At 43.8% G+C, this 16,945-nt stretch overlaps 1 protein-coding gene across 5 annotated transcripts in view; it reads left to right on the top strand.

The window, feature by feature from the left end:
- The window catches only part of LOC144687166 (semaphorin-3D-like), a 380,732-nt gene that overhangs the window by 88,011 nt on the left and 275,776 nt on the right, over positions 1–16,945 (top strand). For 3 of the 5 annotated variants that reach the window (XM_078552912.1, XM_078552909.1, XM_078552911.1), the window contains one exon: positions 15,714–15,908. In XM_078552912.1, the coding sequence (XP_078409038.1) occupies positions 15,761–15,908 (148 nt within the window). In that variant the 5' untranslated portion in view covers positions 15,714–15,760. Of the gene's footprint in view, positions 1–5,892; positions 6,013–15,713; positions 15,909–16,945 lie in introns of those variants that run through there. The other 2 variants (XM_078552908.1, XM_078552913.1) reach the window with 2 other exon arrangements.

Below are 16,945 nucleotides of genomic sequence, written 5' to 3'. Positions count from 1 at the left end.
GGCACATTTTCTTATGGTGTATTTATTACTTAAAAGGAAACTATTACACTGAATTATTACATAATCCTCAATGGTATAAAGCTAATTACTTGAATTGACCTTTGTTAGAAAGAAAAACTTGCATTGATGTGGTAACTGTCATGACTCAACGCATCAAAAAGCACTTTACAATCAATTAAATACTTTCGAAGTCTCAGCACTGTTGTAAGGTAGAAAGCACAAGAGTCAATATTCACAAACAATGTTTTATACAACAATGGGACAGTGACCAGATAAAAACAAAAAACTACTGCGGATGCTGGAAATCCAAAACAAACAGGAGTTCTGTTGAAGGGTCATGTGGACTCGAAACGTCGACTCTTTTCTTCTCCCCCGATGCTGCCAGACCTGCTGAGTTTTTCCAGGTAATTCTGTTTTTGTTCAGTGACCAGATAATCTGTTTTAGTGTTGTTAATTGAGAGAAAAGTCTTGACCAGGGCACTGGAAATAACCCTTTTTCTCTTCAAAGTAGTGCCACGGGATCTTTTACATCTTTTACTTGGTTTAACATCTCATCTGAAAGACAGCACCTCCCACAATGCAGTATTCCCTCATTACTGCACTGGGGTGTCGGCTTGGATTATATGCTCAAGTTTCAAAGGTGGGACTTGAACCTGCAACCCCCTGAATCTGAGGCAAGAGAGCCATCACTGACACCTTTCATTTCTATGTTTGAAAACTTATAGTTGCAGGCAGTTGGGGAGTGGACATTTTGCCTGTGATTCTCTCCTGTTCTGTCACATTGCGAATGAGATGCTGTCAGCCTTCATTACGTCACTCTGACAAAACCTTGTGATATGATAGGAGACATTTGGGCCAAATCTTCCCCTGGCTTGGGAAAATTTGACCCACGTGTGTCTTCACATGCCATTTTTGTCTTTACGCACTGGGGTTCAGTTCACAGTGCGGTTTGCAAGCGGTGAACCAGTGCCGGTAGAATATGGGTGCGGAGGTGGGCCAGTTAGAAAGCAACAGCGTCCCAGTTCCCAAAAGTGTTTAACGGCCCCTAAACCTCATCTCTTACCTCCCTCACCCCATTGCTAATCCATGCCCCGTCAGATCACCATTGCCATCACATGGCACTTTTATGTCCTCCCATGAATCCTCCATAGCCACTCACCCAGTATGCACTATGTACAGCCCTCTGATTCCAGGCAATATCAATGCAAAATATTTTACATTCTTTTGGGGGCAGAGGGGGCGGGAATAAATCTCTCACCATTTAATAAATGTCCCTAAGTCATTGATTCATAGAAAAAAATTGTACTCTGCCATGTGAAAAAAAATCTTTAATGCTTATACTCCTATTAGCTTATGATAACAAAACAGAAATCACAGCAAAAAAAGCTAACCATCTCCCCTTGATGTTCAATGGCATTGCCATCACTGAATCCCCCTCTATCAACATCCTGGGGGTTACCATTGACCAGAAACTGAACTGGACCAGCCATACAAATACGGCGGCTACAAGAGCAGGTCAGAGGCTAGAAATTCTGCAACGAGTGACTCACCTCCTGACTCCTCAAAGCCTGTCCACCATCTACAAGGCACAAGTCAGGAGTGTGATGGAATACTCTCCACTTGTCTGGACGAGTGCAGCTCCCACAACACTCAAGAAGCTCCACACCATCAGGGGCAAAGTAGTCCACTATACCAAAACTCCATCCACCACCTTCCACCATCAAAGCATAGTGGCAGTAGTATGTACTATATACAAGGTGCACTGCAGCAACTCACCAAGGCTCCTTCAAAATCTGCAACCTCTCCCACCTAGAATGACAAGGGCAGAAGTTACATGTGAATACCACCGCCTGCAAGTTCCCCTCGAAGACACACACCATCCTGACTTTGAGCTATATCACCATTCCTTCACTGTCACTGGATCAAAATCCTGGAACTCCCTTCCTAATAGCATTGTAGGTGCACCTGCACCAGATGGACTGCAGCAGTTCAAGAAGGTGGCTCACCACCACCTTTAAAAGGGCAATTTGGAATGAGCAACACATGTTTGCCTGGCCAAGTGCTGATTTCAATTTCAAAGTAGGGTGCATGTCAATCAATGTAAGGGAGCAGTGATTAGATTTTTTCAAGTGTAGATTGTTTTACATATATCAGCCAGGGCAATTTAAAATCACAATTAAAAGAACATTTTGTAACATTTTTCACTGCATTATGGTGCTTTCTCCTGACTCCTCCATAGGAAAAATGCTGTAATGCATGTGAACAGATACACAATGCTGGCCAATGTAAGGTTCAACTTAACTTCAAAGGGCAGATCCCTATGGTGATCCACTACATTAAAAATACATTAACATTAACAACACCTAATAGTGAATTTTGGAGCATGAAAACACTTTACATTTGCCTTTCAGAATGTTTCCAACTCCTTCGCAAGTTTTCTATGTTCTTCACAAACACTCAGACCTGATGTACTTTTAATGAGCTTCCAAAACTCCGCACCACCAGACGAAAATGGTGTGCGTGAGGAAATCCAATTTTCATTCCCCATTTCAAATGGGGAGCCTCACCTCATTAGGGGTGGGTGTGCGTTTTGCACACTAGACATTCCTGCAAAAAGGCGAGAGGAAAATGGTGCAAGGATGGAAATGTGGAGGAAAATTGGATTTTCTCCAAACAAAATCCAAAGTATGGCCAATGGCATACTTAAATGTGCTTCTGCACACAGGCGAAAATTTGGCCCTTTTTTATACAAACACCTGCTCCCTCTAATCATCAACCTCAACAGGATAAACTGTCTGTAAGTTCCAGCAATTTATTTATGTCCATGTTCTTGACCTGAACTGATCTGTCTCCACTCTATTTACATTGCTATCTGTGCAGTGCCCTCAGGTAAATTCTGTAACAAAGATCTATCATGTCTTATTCATTCGGAGTGAGCCTCATTCATTTTAGTTTAAATCTTCATCTTTGATCTAGAGACTTCTCTTAATTGATCCCAAGCCGCCAGTACATTCTGGTTGACCTTCTTGACATCAAACCATTTGTTGATATTGACAAACTATGCACATCTGTATCTATCTCTTTGTCACTTGTCCGTGTGATTGTGTTGTAATATGTCCACAGCATCTGGCCTTTCTCTGTATTTCCCTATCTCAGTTGCTTTGGTTTTAGTATTAATAACATTTTTATTGACATATAAACATTAATAACATATTTTATTGAGTTCGAAAGAATAAACAAAGTAATTCATTGCTAAATCTTTGATCGCTTGAAAGATTTTTTAAGGTGCTGTATGCAGGAATGAAAATCTATTTTTCTTTTAAAACTCCATCTGTTTAAATGGGTTTAACAATCTGGGGGAATCTCTTCGGGTGATAACTTTCATACGAAAATGTTACCTTCAAATTCTTCAAAAATTCTTACAATAAAAAGGATCATTAGGAATTTAAATTTGTACAGATAAATTTAGTTAAACAATTATGAGAATATTCCATAACAATGATATTATTTTAAGTCTTGGGTGAACAGTTACATTTGTGGTAGTATCTACCAGTCTGGAAAAGTCCATGTCCCCTAACTATTCAGAGTTACAAGAGTATTGTTGCATTACCTATTAACAAGCTGCTTCCGAGCAATGCACTCTCCGGTCTTTCTGCAGGAACATATTTTCAGAAATAAATTGGGATGTTTCTTGGTGCTTGAGGCTGTGCAAAATGACCAAGAATGTTCAAGTGAGTAGTAGGTGGGAGTTAAGTCATTGAAAGATATATGTGTCAGACCATAAAGTAACTTTGGAAGTTTCAAATAAAGTTCTAGGGCTCTGGGTTAGGTCTCAGATCTGCCATTTATATACCTTAGCCTTTGGCAGTTTCTATTGCTCATGATCCACTCTCTTCCGAGGGAAATGAATGCATCCTCTATCGGTGCCATAATGGTTGGAGATTGATGATCTCTTTATATAAGGGATCTGAAAAGCACATTTTACTGTATGGAAATTTAAAAAAAGATAATGTGCTTTTATTTCATGGAACTCTATGGATGCTGCAATTCAAATAAACCCTTGGTCTCCATCTAGCTTTCCCTTCACTTTCCAAACAAAGGCCACATTTCACCAGAACAGTAGAAATTCAGCTCTCACCATTAGTGTTCAATTTTGTGCTCAGAGGTACCAAATACCTGGTAATTTTTAGGACCGTTCCTGTAAATCCTTTTCAGTGCTGGATTCTGGGTTAGGCCAGTTTATCTCTGCTTGAATCCAACCAGGACAGCTAAGCCAGCACACACAAAGCTTTGATCCTGATTCAGGGTGACCTCCATGCAAGGATGACCTCTAAATGGTATGCAGGAGCAGAGGGACCTGGCTGTATATGTGCATAAGTCATTATAGGTGACAGGACAGGTAAAAAGAGCAGCTAATAAAGCATACAGTATCCTAGGATTTATTAATAGGGGCATAGAGTACAAGGGCAAGGAGATATAGGACACTAGTTAGACCTCAGCTGGAATATTGTGTACAGTGTTGGGTACCACACTTTAGGAAGGATGTAAACACATTGGAGAGAGTGCAGAAGAGGTTTACAAAAATAGTTCCGGGAATGGGAAACTTCAGTTACGAAGATAGATTGGAGAAGTTGGGACTGTTCTCCTTGGAGAGGAGAAGGCTAAGAGGAAATTTGATAGAGATGTTCAAAATAATGAGGGGCTGGACAGAATAGATAGGGAGAAGCTGTTCCTGCTCATAAAAGGATTGAGAACGAGAGGGCACAGATTTAAAATAATTTGCAAAAGAAGCAAATGTGATGTGAGAGAAAACTTATTCACAGAGCGAGTGGGTTGGGCGTGGAATTGTGGTGAAGGCGGGTTCAATTGCGGCATTCAAGAGGGCATTAGGTGATTATTTAAATAGAAACAACGTGTAGGGGCACGGGGAAAAGGAAGGAGAATGCTCATTCAGAGAGCCAGTGCAGATATGATGGGCCGAATGGCCTCTTTCTGCACCTTAACAATCCTGTGATTCTGTGAAGTGTACAGTGGAAGGTTTGCCTCAAATGGCTCCATGTGAAGCACTTTGGGTAACAACAGAAGAAACAGCTTCCCCTCTGGGATTTGAAGTAAGAAGAAAAACCTTTGTTACTAGTACACTGAAATAGAAAGTGTTGGAAGTCCATGGCTGATCTATCAGCATACAACTGAGAATGAGCAAGATTATTCGATGTTTTGAAGGTATTTTTGATCAGAATTTTGAATTGTTCACAGAGCACCTTTCATTTCCAACATTTGGTCATGAATGCTTTTTGGGGTTGTTTCTCCCCGTCAATTTCCTGCCCCACCTACCCTTTCTCACCGATAGGCATTGAACCCAGGCTGGGGTGGGATGAATGCACATTTCATTACAAAATGTATCAACGCTGAGTTGGGAGTCATCAGCTGTAGATCAGGAGCAGGAGCCTCTTCATGAACTGAGGCTAACCATATTTCCCCCCATTGCCAGCCCAACTGAGATTGACCACGCAAACAGGGAGACCAAACCCTGCACCTTTCTAAAACAAAAACAGAAACAGAAATACCTGGAAAAACTCAGCAGGTCTGGCAGCATCAGCGGAGGAGAGCACAGTTGACGTGACCCTTCAAAGGGTCATGAGGACTCGAAACGTCAACTGTGCTCTCCTCCGCCGATGCTGCCAGACCTGCTGAGTTTTTCCAGGTATTTCTGTTTCTGTTTTTGTTTTGGATTTCCAGCATCCGCAGTTTTTTGCTTTTATCCCTGCACCTTTCTAGTCTGTACAACTGAGTTTGTTACTATGCAGACCCGTCATGCCTTTGGTGAAGTACAAGCTGTTCAGTGTGTTTGCAGCTGATAGGAGGGGCACTTAGTGCAGGATGCGATAGATACTGTTCAGTTCCCCCTGGAAAGCTGGTTGAAGGTTGCCTTGCCAGGAGCCACAGCAAACAACTACGGAATTGCCCTATAACTTGAGTGCCAGGCAGTCAAATCCACCAGCACCTCGTGAAGTGAGTGAAAGAAATAACATTAATCATTACTCTTAAAACCTCTCTTAGGAATCAAATTATTTTTACTTTAAAGCAACTTTTTATTTTCGACAGATGTGTGTACCTCATAATTGTTTCCTTTTGCATATGTTGGTAGTGTAAAATATCCTCTAGAATTTGAAATAAAGAGCCTCTACTGAGGAAAATAAAAGCAAAGTCTGCATGGAACATAAAAAAAAATATACTTAATCTCAACGTTATTTTATTTGAGTAGGTTCGGCAATTCTAGATCAGTTACCAGCTCCAAATCTTCAGCTGAAATAGAACAATAGATATATATATATATATATATATGAGTGAATTAATTCTGCACTGAAGTATTTGGGGAAAGCAGCATGGTAACTGATCAATAGGAATTAGGTGGCAACACCAGACTTTCCTGTTCTGAGTCAGTGGCCGTTGCTAGATAAGTGTGTACTTGCGTAATTGTTTTGCTTTTGTTACCAGCCGTGTGCAAGTGTCGCACATGTATTGACTTATCAATCAGCAAATGAGACTCATCGTAACTGGCTGCATGTAAGCAGCCATTCTTAAGATAAGCTCAAGCAGCAAGAATGTAACAAGCAGTGAAGGGCGGCTGTGGAAAGATAAGACACTGTAACTACAGGAGATGAGACTATGACCTTTCTGCTTTCAGCTTCAAGCTATGGGAGCATTGCTTCCAGGAACTTATTGAAAGCCCCAACCCACCATCGCTATACACAAAGCACCTTCAATCCCATTTAAGGAATAATCTGGAAAAAAACTCACAAAATCGTATATTCCCCCCCTTACTTTGGCGCTCAGTCCTAAAGTTAAAGGTTTTAGCTGCAGTCTAGGCGGATGGAATTTTCATATCGAGTGTAAATGACAACCCAGGTGAAAGCTGTGTTCAAACCTGCAGGAGTTTTAACAAATTGATTTTATGATTCAAGTTTTTTTTCACTCAAACTAATTTACATAAACAGAAAACCGGTCATGAACCACAAGGCAGTGTCTTGCAATGTAATTCTTTTTTAAAAAATTGTATTAAAAATATTCCTTAATTTATTTAAGAGTTAACCTGGTGCAGTTCATTAATACAGCTGAATGTGAGTCTAATCACAAAAAAGTAACTATTTTTATTCAGTGTGTTCCATGTTGCAGAGGTTACATTGGGTTACCTGTGCGTAACCCAATTTTAAATAACTGAAAGTAACTTTAAAAGAACAATACTGAACCGTAAGGCACAGATTTAAGGCGATTGGCAAAAGAAGCTAGGATGACATGGGGATATCTTTTTACATCGCAAGTGCTAAAGGTCTGGAATGCACTGCCCTGAGAGTGTGGTGGAGGCAGGCTCAACTGAGGCTTTCAAAAGTGAATTGGATCATTATCTGAAAAGGAAAATGTGCAGGTCTAGGGCGAAAAGGCAAGAGAGTGGCACGAGGTGAATTGCTCTTTCAGAGAGCCAGCACGGACACAATGGGCTGAATGGCCTCCTTCTGCACTGTAACCATTCTATGATTCATTTACTAGTTTAATTTACTTGTTTACTGGTTGCATTTTAGTCAGTTTCTTAGTAAATTAAGTTTTTTGTTTTTTTTTTACGACCTGCCCAGTAGTGCCCTTACGCCAAAAATGAGCTTAATTTAAAAAACCTCATCGAAGGTCAAGAAACAGGTGCAATCAGTGGAACCTCAGCATGATGACTAACCCGGTCTGGGTGTGAGTCAGGTTTTGTGGATTGGGATGGATTCCAATGCAATGTGTTTTTAACTATAGCATATGAGCACTGGGTATAAAATGTGATGAAATTGCACCATCCATTTTGGTGGTTTGGCCGATTTTGGGTGAATTGTGTAGGAACAAGTGGAAGCACTATCCCAGTCTACTTTAAGATACTGGGACTATCTCCACCTGAACAGGGAAGACTAAGGGAATATTTAATTGAGATTTTTGATACAGTGAATAAGCTGGGAATAATGGTGAAGTCTTTAGTTGAAAATGATCATTCAGTGAGAGAGGTCAGGTATATTGGTGCCTATGTACGGGGAGACAGTGGCATTGTAGTATTGTCACTGCACATTTTTCCTTTTCAGATAATGACTCTTAAATGCCCTCTGAATAAGGGCATTTAGGGATGGGCAATAAATGCTGGCCTAGCCAGCGATACCCACATCCCATCAACGAATAAAAAAAATGCTTCTTCACAGGGAATAGGGAAAATTGGAGTGGTCACAGAATAACAGACCAAATCACTTCCTCCTGTGCTGTAGACTTTGATTGTTTTATACCTGACAGTGTTCCTTTCCTTTCCAAGCATTCGGTGCATTTAGCATCTGAGCCTTTAGGGGATCAGCTAGATTTTACTTATAATTACAAAAGATTAATAATCTAATAATTATTTTGCTGCAGTTGACTCCTGTTCATTGATTAATAATTTCTGATAAGAATTTGCAAATAAAGATCATTAATATTTTGCTTCACAATTTATTGCGCAGTTTTGACTGCGGTAATTTTTCTTAATGCAAGATATTGTATAATGATTGTACGAGATGTTCATGATGATTCCGGTCCTCCCACTGCTCTTGTGTTTGTTCCCCTAATATAACATTGACATTTGACTTTAGAGTTGAACACTGAATTAAATTGAAATCCTTATAATTTTCTTGAGAAGAATTAATCACGTTTGTGAGCCTTCTCTGGCTTAACCTTTCCCGGGTAGGAAGATCAATTGAACAGTCTATTTAATGACACCATGCATAAACAGCATGCCATAATTTAATAATATGACAGAGCATTTTGACATAAATGTTTATTGACAAAGGTCATCAAGCACTTCACCATAACGACTGTTAACCCTTAACTGAATTAATTTGTGTGTTATCTCCAATTTAATTATATTTTTATTTTCACCACATTTTCAGAACAATCTCCGTGCATTCCTCTTCAACATCACACCCCTAATTTCATAAATCTACCAAACTACGCCAAAAATATAAAATAATAACTGTAAAATGTTCTTGAATTTCTGTGGTATCCAGTAACATTTCCAGAATCTTGTAAAGATATGATTACTAGCACCTTTAGTTTAAAGTGTTGTCATTTTTAAAATGCGGAACCATTTGAGAAGTACTGAAAATTAATAATCTGGATCCCTATTATTTCACCTATTGTAAGAACCGCTTAGATCACATTGGGAGAGGGATGTGTTCTCATGGTGAACAGCTTTCAGCATTTTAACTTTTGCCAGCACAACATTGCATAGTAATTAATAGATTGATTGTGATGTAACCTGAACTGAACATGTAACTGATGTGGTTTTTATGTTCTATGCATACAATATCCTTCATGCTTTTTATTTCCTCGCGGTCAGTGACTGCTTAAAAACACAACAGCTAAGCCATAGTTTTTAACATGGTCTTATAATATTGTTAATCAGTCAATACTCTTGTGTGATTGCTTGTAACAGTTCTTCGGAAGTATCTGAGGTCTTTCTTCATTATCACTGCGCTGCTTTTATCGCACATCTGTTTAGTTTTAAGTTAGTGCTTCTTCCTGCCTAGTCGTAAATAGCTTCCGATTCTTCAGGAAAGCCAGCAGGCTTGCCAAGTTTAATCGAGAGTTTAAGTGACACAACCCAGGACAGGTGCTCAGTGTGTTGAGCGGGTGCTGCATTGCGTTACTGTTGGGACTGGAGAACCTGCACACTAACTTTCCAGTGAAACAAGTGCAGTAGAACAGCCAATTTGCACAAGTTGTGATGAAGTGTCAATCGTTAATGCCACACGGGTGACAATGTTATCAATGTGAAATAGTGATTGTGAAAGTAAACGAGCAAAGATTTGTTACAATAGATTTTGAAGGTATTGGGATAATTTCAACTGCATATCACAAATGAGTGTGTAAAGTTTTAATGCGTGTTGTGACTGAGCAGTTGGTAAAGTGGAGTTAATTCAAAAAAATCCCAGAGGGAAACTTTAAACAACTGTCATAACCTATAATTTTAAGTGTTATGTTTAAGATGCAACTCTAAATTCAGAAATCATACCAGTTCTCAAGAGGTTTTATATTAAACTAAATGAAACATTTTATTAATTTACACAGGTTAAAATATATGTACACACGGCTACAATCATAACTTTTAACAAATTCTCAAACTAATCTCCATTAAGACAACAGCAACCCGTAGGCTTAACCAGACACCAGGCAAAGCATTTTCACCTTAAGAGTTTCATGTTGGTTCCTGTGGAGACAGTTGGAGGATTACAGCTGCTTTTGATCTCATATTGCCTCCAGTCTACACACACAAAACTGCTGGGGGAGAGTTTTCCAGTCGGTGAGCAGGGGCAGGGCCCACTCGCTGATGCGTAAAATGATGCATGGTGAAGTTGGGTGGGCGTCTCAACATCACCGCGCGTCATTTAGATTTGCGTGCCCGCTGAACTGTCAAAGGCCTATTAAGGCCTGCTAAAAACTAATTAAACTAGTTACATGAGCTGCCCGTCCAACCTTAAGGTTGGCGGGGGGCAGGCAAAGAGCCCAGGCGGCCTTCGCATTTTTCATGAAACCTCATCCACGGGCGGGATGAGGTTTCATGAAGTGTTTAAAAATTCAATAAAAATTTTCTAAAATATTAATTGACATGTCCCAGCTCATGTCACATGAGGGGACATGTTTTAAAAGTTTTTAATTTCTTTATTTTGATTTGTCTGGTGTCTGGTTAAAACTTAAACAAATCTCCCTGAGACACCCCTGTGCCTTAGGGAGATCTCTGCGTTCTTTAGTGTGCATGTGTGAACGAGCACAGGGAACCACTCAGGGCATCCTCCCCCCACCTGCACAGGGAGCGCTCAGCGCTTCCAGGCGAGCGTCATGCTGGGCGGACCTTAATTGGCCCGCCCGCATAAAACGGCGGCGTGCATCCAATCGGGGGCACTGATCAGGTTCACTCTCACTCCCGCCCACCCCCGCACAACCTCCCCCGCGCGCCCCCCCCCCCCCCCCACCCCCCCCCCCACCCCCCGTGCCCCCCCCCGCCCAATGGGGGGGGAAATTCAGCCCCTGAAGTTATACCTAGCACAGCCCATTGAGTGTAAATTCTCATTGGGCAGGATCTTACAGTCGGCGAGCGGGGGCGGGGCCCGCTTGTCGACACGTAAAATGACGTGGGATGATGCCGGGTGGAACTCCCGATGTGACCCCGCGTCATTTTCATTTTCAGGTTGGCGGGGAGGGCGCAGCCAAGTCAGCTGTGCACCTGCCGACCTGTCAACGGCCTATTGAGGCCATTGAGAAACTAATTAAGGTCATTAATGGACCTGCCCGTCCAACCTTAAGGTCGGAGGGCAGGCAGGGAGTCCCAGGCGGGCTTCAGAAAAAGCATCAAACCTCATCCATGGGCAGGATGAGGTTTCTTGAGGGTATTTAAATTTTTATTAAAGGTTTCACTAAAAGTTACGGACATGTCCCAACTCTTGTGACAGTGTCGCATGAAGGGACATGTCAGGGAAATTTTTTTATCATTTGTATTCCAAATTTTAATTCCGAGCCGATCTTCCTGAGGCAGCACATAGTCTGCTTCGGGACATCACGGCCTTGGCCATGGGCTGCTACAGATGATCGGCGAGGGGGCGGGGGAGAGGAAGGTCCAGCTGCGAGTGGGAGAGGAGTGTTTATCGGTGGGGGTTGGGGGAGTGAAGAGGAAGGTGGAGGTTTGATTGGGAGCGGAAGGTGTACCGGGGTGGGTGGGGCGGTGAGGTTGGGAAGGGGAAGGGAGTATGGGTAGGAGGGTGTAACAGGGGAGAATGCAGCAACTGGGGAGGTAATTGTAAGGGGGAGGAAGACATAAGGGAAGGAGTTCAGAGGGGGGAAGGGCTTTGGGGTGAGGAAGAAATTCGGCGGGGGGAGAAAGGAGTTCACAGGGAGGAGGGAGTCCAGGGGCAGGAAGTAGTCCTGGGGAGAGGGGAGTAAGGAGGGGGATGTCCAGGTGAATGCTCAAAGGAGGGGTCTGTGGAGTTAATGACTGTCCCCTGGGGAGCGAGCTGAGGGTGGGCGCGGTAGGAGAGAATGGCGAGTATGAGAGAGGGAACAGTGAGCAGGAAAGGTGGGAGGGGGTTGGTAGGGACTCAGAGGCAGACACAGACCCTGGGAGGGGGAAAGAGGAGGTTGGGGAGGTCAATGTGGATGGGGGTGGGATTCTTAAGAAGGCAGGGAATGTGCATGTTCACCTGGACACCCTGGAAAGTAAAGGGTTCAGGTTGGTAGGTGGTGGTGGAGAGGTGGAAGGTGATGCCAGGGGGTCAACAGTGATGGAGGAAAGGACATGGATGACTGGGGGAACTGAAAACAAACCTTACAACAACTGAGTTTCTGAAATCGAAAGTGAGAGGATCCTCGTGTTGGGCGGGTACAGGTGCTGCATGGGAGTGTGGTCAGTGGGTGGGCGGAGATACAGGTCGGCTCAGATGGACAATCGATAGTGAACCCCAGCAGGCAGCATTGAAAATGCTCGGGATATTGGGATGCATGTGATGGAGGAAGGGTCCGTGTGCCTGGTAGAGGCTTGCACGAGGCTCCAAAAGGCCCTGCCACACACACATTCCCTATCCAGAATCACCCGTGGTCCCGCTGCATGCAGTTGACGTGTGAGATGGGTGGGGCGGGGTGGGGCGGGGAATACTGGGGGAGAACTCGCACAGCCTGTCAATGAAGCTGAAAGATAACATTATACATTACTCAGTGAAGGTGAATATATTTTCAGATTATAAAGTGAGAAATTGTGTTCACCTGTGCAACCACTTGTGATCAGAATTTCTAAACTTTTCTAGGCCTAACATTTCTTCTAGGTGCTGCCCTGACATTCGCAGCTGGGGTGGAGACAGCCTGTGCAATGGTTGATCCTGTTGCCTCTTTTGACTTCGGCGTGGGTCCTCTGGAGAGCCAAGGCCTTGAGGGCCCCGGCTGGCTTTGGCTGACCTCCTGTGGGCCAGTTGCTCCCTCTGCAGGGACAGAGGATGAGGTTGAGGGGGTCACAGGCAAAGGGGACTCAGAGGGGGCAGACAGCCTCTGAGATTCCTGAGTGGATGACCCAGGGGTGTCCAGCTGCCGCTTTTTCTCCCTTCGGGTGTCCAAGGCCCTGCCCTGACTGTTGAAAGGAAGGAGCACCTGGAGGGATGTCGAGATGCCCCGTCTCGCTTTGCTGCTGCAGGAGCTCACCCATGGCTCCCGTAATGGAGTGCAGGTCTGCACACACCTCCATGTTCTGCTGGACCAGGGTCTCTGTGGCGACTGCCATCCTTCCCATGGAGACCTCCATACACATACATGTGGGCAACACTTCATCAGAGAGCAGGCGGGCGCACTCCTCCAGCTCGCGTGCCACTCCATTGAGGGCTTCCAACAGCTCTGCGTGATGCTCCCCCGCCTTCTGCTGACTCTCCACGATGAGTTGGAAAACCCAACCCAGAGGCTCATCATCTGTCTCGGACCTCACAGATGCCTCTTCCTCAGCAGTGCTCCAAGTATTGGGGAGCTCTGCTGAGCCTGCCTCCTCCTGCTGCGGACATGAGTCCGTGCAGTGACCACCAGACTGCGAACCTGAACCTTCACTAGATCTAGGTCCCACTGAGGTGTGTGTCTCTGCGCTGGTGCAGGGTGTGGGTAAGCGCTGTGACGGGTCTTCCAGGCTGCTTATTTCCAGCTCTTCAATGGAGGAGGTGTCCTCTTGGCTGGAGGTGAGGACCTGGATGGAGCTGAGGGACTGGCTGGCTGAGGGTGTTGGTCGCTTGGCAGAGCTCCCTGTGAACCAGAGTAGAGATAATGAGTGCATGGCAGCAGAGTCAAAAGCAGGAGAGAGAGAGCACTCACATTTGCATTGAGAGAGTGAGGATGTGGTGCAGAATCCTCAGGTGGCTGTTCACCACTGACCTTGCCATCACTGCAGGCACACCGTCCACATCCTCACCTGTCAGCGCGATGGCATGCTCCTCAAAGTGAGTGAGGGGCCTAATGTGGGCCATTTCACCCCAGGTCTGAGGCCTCTCCCTGCAGATATAAGCTAGCTTCTCCTGCATGGAAACAGATGGACCGAGTGTGAGCAGGACACATGGCACTGAGTGGAATGTTTGTGTGGTGAGTGGAGCCATGGACGGGATGAGGACACAAGATCCAGAGGATATGAGCCTGATGGAGTGAGGGTGTGTGTGAGAGTTAGTGGTGTTGTCCCTTGAGGTGTGAGATCCCTATGGATGTGTGATGGGTTTGTGAGTGTGTGAGTTGAGAGTGATGAGGTGGTTGACTTACACAGGCGGAATGTATGAGACTATTCATCCACTCTCGGCACTGGGTGTCTGTCCTCTTTTGCAGGGTGTTGGTGCTGACCATCACTGCCACCGCCTCCCGAGCTGGATTGGTGACCATGCTTGCTGGTCTTCGCCCAGAGCAGGTGTAGAGGACTTTGCGGTGGGGCCTCCACTGTGTCCAGTAGGCACTCGAGGGAGGCGTCGCTAAATCTGGGGGCAGCCTGTTTCCTCCCTTTGGCAGCCATCAGTTCCCAGCAGCTTCTGATCCCTTGAAGAATGCTGGCTCTGCGCAGAGGCAGCCTTAAAGTTTGGTGCCTGGTTTACCGAAGGCCTGGTGTGATGGCGGTGCGGGCGAATCAGAGGCTGCCCTGCCAGTGAGCTGGCGTGCTTCCCGGGAATGCATCATTATTGTGGTGGGATTGGGACGATATGGTGTGAAAAGCCGCCATTGCGGCCGGCAGGTAAAGCATCCTTTTACCCGCCTGCTATTGCACTCAGTGCAAACCTGGGATGATTCCGCCTTGTGTCTCCGCCATTGTTATTGTTACTGCTATAAGGTTTACTTTATCTTCTTTTCAGTAACGCTTAATTTTTACCACACTCAAATCTGTCCAACAATTCAATACAGTGCCATTTCTTCTAATGCTGCCCTTCCACACCTGGACAGGACATTAGAGAAAGCCTTCTGCCTTTCTAAATTCAATCTCAAACCATTCCTCCTTTGTTGCAAACATATTGGCCCATCTTCATTTTGTTAATGTCTCTGTGATTAATGTCCTTCTCAATGTTCCACTTTTTGTTCTTTTTAAGCTACAAATGCATTGTTCTGCACGTCTCCTCTGCATCTCCACTGTGTTGAAATCAAGCCTTATTGAAACATCCAACAACTCACTCTATTCCATAACTTTAAAACTATGGATTTGCTTTCTTTAGTCCTATAATTTTTGGGTGTGTTGCCTACTGTAACCGCTCTTCACTTATCTTTACTATTCTTTAGTCTTTGTGACTCTCTGTGCTATTGGCAATGGCCCTTCATATTGGGCTCTCAACAAAGTAACATTGTGGCTAATGTTTTCTAAATCAGGCTACCACGCCCAGTTTTCGCAACCCTCAACCATACCTCAGGTGAACACTGCAGGGATTGAACATTGAATTTTCTAATCTGTCTACTTTAGTACTAAATTATATGCAGATAGTAGTTGAGCTATTGAAGTGATTTGAATGTGTTCTTTCTTTAACTCAATTATTTTGTTTCTATTTGTTTTGACATTTTCAACTCAATGAAGTAATGAATTTAAACAATCTTAACATTGTTGATCTTAGGGCTTGAGGTTCAGCCTAGAGGTGTGAGTATGTTTATTATTATATCCTTTTTACATTTCCTTTCTCTTGTTACAGAAATTCTATTGACACAAGAATCTTAATTGTTGGTTGTGGCTTCAGTGATGCAAGCAATGTGGAAATCACCGAGAAGTAGAAGTCTCAAACAGCTCCAAACCTGCCGGTTGCTATGGAGTTTCCTTTTACTATTAATTATTCCACTCACAGAAACATGGAAACAGAATCTGCCCAGACTCAAGCTTTCTCATAAAGGTAACAGTTGGAAAGAGGCTATTGACATGTAGGTCTTGAATAGAAAAGAACCTTTGAAACGGTATTGTCTGAATGTTTTAGTTTGTTTTGGATACTGAATGCAAGACCTCACTGCTGGTATTCACACAGCATTAAAGGTGATGTGTTTATTGGGCAACTTTACCACAGGAAGTTTCTGAAGGTTCAGATGGCCTGAGGGTTATTTATAGTTGTGCATTCAAAGGGAAGTCAATGGAAAGGTCCTCACTCATGTGTTTGTCAGAGAGCCATTCAGTGCATTGCTGGATTAAATTTAATTGCATTACACCTTGTATTGAAGCTAAGCAGTTTAGCTCTCTGCCTGTTGTGCAGCATTTATATGACAGCAAAATGCCAAGCCAGTAGCAACACAACTTTGGCACCAGCATGTCATGTTGAGACACATGTCTCTGGTGGCAAGTAGTTTCTTATTGCGGCTGGGTGTCACCAACACTTTCTGTTTGAAGCATCTCTAAGTGGCAACATAGGTAAATCTGTAACCAGAAAATGAAAGTCACATTTCTTAAACAAGACCACCCTGCATAATTCTATTTACTTCACTCTTGCATTCAAAATGCAATAACTTGCAAAATGCAAATCCCTTTAATGTAGTAAAAATGTTCCAAGGCTATCTACAGGAGGAGGAATCAGCTAAAATGGCTGATGGCTCAAAACTTGGTCAAAGTTTGTAAGTTTTGGCCTTCGGTAGCAGCCTTCGGTCCCGTGAATCGATGGTTTGTGCTGTGGTGCTCAACTCCATGTTAAACATCGCCTGGTGTGTCTCAGGAGCCCCACTCTGGCATTGCCATCTCTGCTGCATTTACTGCAGAGGAAGACAGTGGCTAAGAAGGTGAATGATTCATTGGCTTTCATTTTCTCTGGACCTCTTATCAATCAGCTGAGCTTTTTGTTTCTGCTCACCTCTTCCAGTGCCAAACAGTCAGCCTCCAGAAGTCATGTCCGTCAGCAACTGTCTCCCAGTCATCAATGTCAAGTCTACTATCTCCATATCTTGCTTG

This window comes from Cetorhinus maximus, chromosome 12 (assembly GCF_964194155.1).
Source record: "Cetorhinus maximus chromosome 12, sCetMax3.hap1.1, whole genome shotgun sequence".
In the NCBI taxonomy this organism is placed as follows: Eukaryota; Metazoa; Chordata; class Chondrichthyes; order Lamniformes; family Cetorhinidae; genus Cetorhinus; species Cetorhinus maximus.
The sequence above is the reverse complement of the archived record's forward strand: the minus strand, read 5'-3'. Positions and strand labels throughout refer to the sequence as shown.